General features: G+C 40.1%; 1 protein-coding gene across 1 annotated transcript in view; it reads right to left on the reverse strand.

Annotated features, from left to right (window-relative positions):
- Window positions 1–4,610, reverse strand: part of TM2D1 (TM2 domain containing 1) — a 20,981-nt gene extending 16,371 nt beyond the window's left edge. The window contains exons 1-4 of the mRNA XM_029284054.1: window positions 4,440–4,610; window positions 2,858–2,931; window positions 2,162–2,270; window positions 977–1,068 (exon numbers count right to left, since the gene is read on the reverse strand). Of these exons, the coding sequence (XP_029139887.1) occupies window positions 977–1,068; window positions 2,162–2,270; window positions 2,858–2,931; window positions 4,440–4,546 (382 nt within the window). The 5' untranslated portion in view covers window positions 4,547–4,610. The remainder of the gene's footprint in view (window positions 1–976; window positions 1,069–2,161; window positions 2,271–2,857; window positions 2,932–4,439) is intronic.

Below are 4,610 nucleotides of genomic sequence, written 5' to 3' on the forward strand. Positions count from 1 at the left end.
TCTAACCTGTATCCTTGCCTGTGTTCGATCGAATTCGGTTCGACTCACCCTCCAACTGCTCTCTAGGCGTCTTTTCCGGCGCTTCATCTCTCTCAGCTCCTCGGTAAACCAGGGAGCCAATTGAGATCTGCGCCGGGTCAGAGGCCGCAAAGGCACGACTCGGTCCAATGCTGCGGCAGCGGCCTCTTCCCAGGCCGCCACCTGCCTTTCAACCGAATCGTGAGCTAGGTCCGCTGGATATGGCCCAAGCTCCGTCTGGAACCTCTCTGGGTCCATCAGGCGCCTGGGGCGGAACCATCTAAGCGGTTCCTCCTCCCTGCGGCGGGCAATATTTACTGGGCAATGTTTTAATTTTTCAAGTGCAACTCAGAAGGAAATCTAGAATAAATTATCCAACCCATCTTTTTTTATTGTGTGATGAAATACAAAAATGTAACATTCTTGGAGGTTCTCTATTTCATATAAGAGTCCTCAGCTTACATTTCATTTAATGACCATTCAAAGTTATAATAGCACTGAAAAAAGTGATGTCCATTTTTTCACACTTACGACCATTGCAACATCTCCATGGTCACGTGATCGAACCTCGGATGCTTGGCAACTGGCATGTATTTATGATGGTGGCAGTGTCCTCACCTTTTGCGACCTTTTGACAAGCAAAGTCAATGGGCAAGCCAGATTCACTTAACAGCCATATTAATAACTACAGTGATTCACTGAATGATTGTGACAAGAAAGGACATAAAATGGGGCTAAATTCACTTTAACAACTGTCTTGCTAAGCAACAGACATTTTAGGCTCAATTGCGATCATAAGTCAAGGACTACCTGTATTTGCAAAATATGTCAACCTCTTAATATTCCAGCTTGATATCTATATAAGCCACTGTCACTTAGGAATACAAATGGAATATAAATGAATTAATACAGAACCATTCACTTTTATTTAGACTAATATTTAAAAGTAGGAACTAACCTAATGCAGGATATCCTAGATAAAACCGATCTGCTCCCAACCAGCCAAGAAACAAAGACAGAGCTACTGCTACTTTATAGGAGTAACCATTTCTAGAAATAGAAATAGGACAAAAAATTCCTGAATTAGTTGTTGAGTTCTTTTTCATCACTCCATTAATTATTTGATGCTAGAACTTTCAAACTGTCAAAGCTTAAGCAAATGAAAATCCAGCTACACTTTACAAACAATAATACAAAAAAGGAGTGAATTATTTCTCCATTTATTAGACTGTTAATATTTCATGCGACATTTCAGAGCTTGAATTACAATTTCAGATCTGGCTCTTCTTGTACAAAACACAAACCTAGTGAAGCCAGTTTTACTTACGATAGCCATTTTTATAAAACAAAGTAAAAACAAATGAGTGTTTTTATTGATTTTTCATACCTCAATATTTTTTAATTCAACTGTATTACAGTATTACATATATCAGTTGTGGCGAACCTATGGCACGGGTGCCAGAGGCAGCACTCAGAGCCCTCTCTGTGGGCACACGCACCGTCGCCCCAGTCCTAGGCCTTCAGCTGGGTTTTATAAAACCTTTTCCCTTTAGGCCTCTGCCGCCATGTACACACACACAAAAAAGGTTCAATCAATCAGTCAATTTCAACTTCTCGTGGGAAAAAAAAGATCTTGCAAAGTTGGAATTGATTGATTGAACTTTTTAGTCCCACCCAGTCTGCTGTTACCACTGCAGCCACGGCCACCCAATGGGCCACGCCCACCCGGCACCCGACGATGCATAAGTGGGTTTTGGGTTGCAGTTTGGGCACTCGGTCTCTAAAAGGTTCGCCATCACTGACATATATCTTTGAATTATTGCAAAAAGTATTTCAAAATGCATTGTAATAATAATCTTCACTCTCCTGGGACTTGATCCTTTCTGATCCCAAGTATCATCCCTAGTATGATAGCTACAGTATATGATCAAATAAAACAGGTATTAATTAAGACAGGTCTGGTATCTCTCCTCTAATCTCCTCCAATCTAACANTAACAGAACTGAAAGGAAAGTACTGCAGCACATTTCAAAACAATAAAGTAACTTAGGTACATATACAAATATGTAAGTGTTTTATAATTAATACAGCAAACACTCACTACCAATTGAATTCTTACATATTACACAGAGTTATTACTTACACACTTCGACACTCAATGGGCTGGTAAAAACCGATTTCCTTTCCAGTAAACTGAGTTTCATTTCCACTGAAATCTTTACAAGTAATATTTGGGGCTGGAAGACAGGCAACTAAAGACATAAAAATAACACAGCATTATATATAGGACATCAGCAAAACATTTCAAACATAGAACACATAAAGCAAATATCTTTTTAGCAAGACAACTAATGTATAGCAGATGTTAAATTTAATTTTATTTTTTTTAAAGAGGAGCAATAAATTAACTTCAAAAACTAAACATACAGTAAAACAAAATTTATTTTGTACCTGTAATATTAATTCATGTCTAAAATATATGTGGGGCCAAGAAATATTTATTGGCAATAACCAACATAACAATATGAATGCTTTTAATATGCCTTTATATTGTTTTTTCTTGTTTTAAAATATTTGTATTATTTTTGTTGCTTTTATTGTATTAATAATTGTTGGCAAGCCATCCAGAGTCACATAGATGAGTTGGACAGCAGTATAAATTGGAATAAACTCATCACAAATCTTAATTCATTTCAAATATTTTTGCAGGGAAACACCCCATGTCCACTTTTTTTTAAAGCAAATTATGATATCTAAGAAGAGGAAACGTATACAGTCCATCCACTGGAAGCATTTGATTAAGGAATATGCAACATTAAACATATTGAGTAACTCTTACCATATGCAGTGTGGTTAGTACATTTCATGGGCTCTTGGGTTGCATTGTCTATTTTAGGATCTTCGCATATATATGTTTGTACAACTAAGGAAAACAAACATAACCCAAATTTCTGCAGAAGATTAAAACTAGTATCATGATCTAGATTTGTTTTCAATTAACCAAAAACTGTATAGGCTGAAGTGGCCATATTTCCTTCTTTTATCCAGAAAAATAAGCGATACAGCAATATTTAAGTTGGGACGCTATTTTAATCAACAATATGGCCTTCTCTGGCCTGAAATCTTCCAATACTCTGGAACTAGAACTACCAGAATTTCCCGTCACAGCAGTATGGTTATTCCTAGCACATCTGGAAGGCACCATATTAGGCAAGACTAAACAATAGGTTTAACAAGGTAACACATAATGGGTTCGCATAAATACACTATAATTATTTCTTTGGCTTTACAGTGTTGTATGGACTTATCCACTGTGCTTTGTAAATCATGGCTTATGGTTTGGAGTTATATGAAAAGCTAACCAATTTTGGCTTATACCATTGTATACAATTATACAATTAATCATGGTTCAGCAACCTATACAATAAAGGTACTCCTCGACTTACAACAATCCATTTAGTGACTGTTTGAAGTTACAGCAGCACTGAAAAAAGTGACTTATGACCATTTTTCACCCTTATGACCGTTATAGCATCCCCATGGTCACGTGATTTACATTCGGATGCTTGACAACCAGTTCATATTTATGACGGTTGCAGTGTCCCCGGGGGCCCTGTGATGATCTTTTGCGACTTTCTGAAAAGCAAAGTCAACAGGGAAGGCAGATTCACTTAAGAAGGGTGTTGTCAATTTAACTGCAGTGATTCACTTAACAAATGTGGCAAAAAGCACTTAACACATTTCTCACTTAGCAACATAAATTCTGGGCTCAACGGTGATCGTAAGTTGAGGACTACCTGTAGTACCTCTTCACGGCAAGGATTAAGAGAACGTAAATTAAATTTAGATTTTGTCCCGGCCCCATTACCCACAGGAACGTAGCTAAGTGCAATCCTTAGCTCCCCAAGGGTTGCAAAGCCTGACTTATTATGAACCCAGCCATAAATTTCTGCTCCAGGTCTCTTTCCGCTCATAAGGGATGGAAGTGGGTACATTCATTCCACGCTAGGCCTGTTGGCGGCTGCTATAAAGCCTTTGGTCCATCAATCCTCGGTTGTAGTCAATAACCAGTATTCCACTTAGGACAGGGGTCCTCAACCTTGGCAACTTTAAGACTTGTGGACTTCAACTCCCAGAATTCCTCAGCCAGCTTTGCTGGCTGAGGAATTCTGGGAGTTGAAGTCCACAAGTCTTAAAGTTGCCAAGGTTGAGGACCCCTGACTTAGGAGTACCACCTGCCATTTAGTGTAATTCAACAGGTGCAGCTTCCTCAAGCACCCGGCTCATTATGCCTGGCGCGACCCTTTTAGAACATAGAGCGCCGTCCCCGCCCCCTTCCTCGACCTCCCTCCCCCTCCCCCCGGCAAAGCCCATCACCACGGTGACCGGGTTCCCTTAGCATCCTCCCGACTTCAGGATATTGGCCGATTCGCAGATCTTCGCACTTCAAGGGAGCATCGTCGCTCGCCACAGCCCGGGTTGCGAAATAAGCCAGCCACAAGGTCCCCAACGGCCAGAGAGGTACCATGCCGCCTAGCTTCGCTTGACAGCGGCTTCCCCTTCCAGGTGGGAAAAAGAAACCTCCTCCTCCT

This window comes from Protobothrops mucrosquamatus, unplaced genomic scaffold (genome assembly GCF_001527695.2).
Source record: "Protobothrops mucrosquamatus isolate PMUCROS unplaced genomic scaffold, P.Mucros_1.0 scaffold347, whole genome shotgun sequence".
Classification (NCBI taxonomy): domain Eukaryota; kingdom Metazoa; phylum Chordata; class Lepidosauria; order Squamata; family Viperidae; genus Protobothrops; species Protobothrops mucrosquamatus.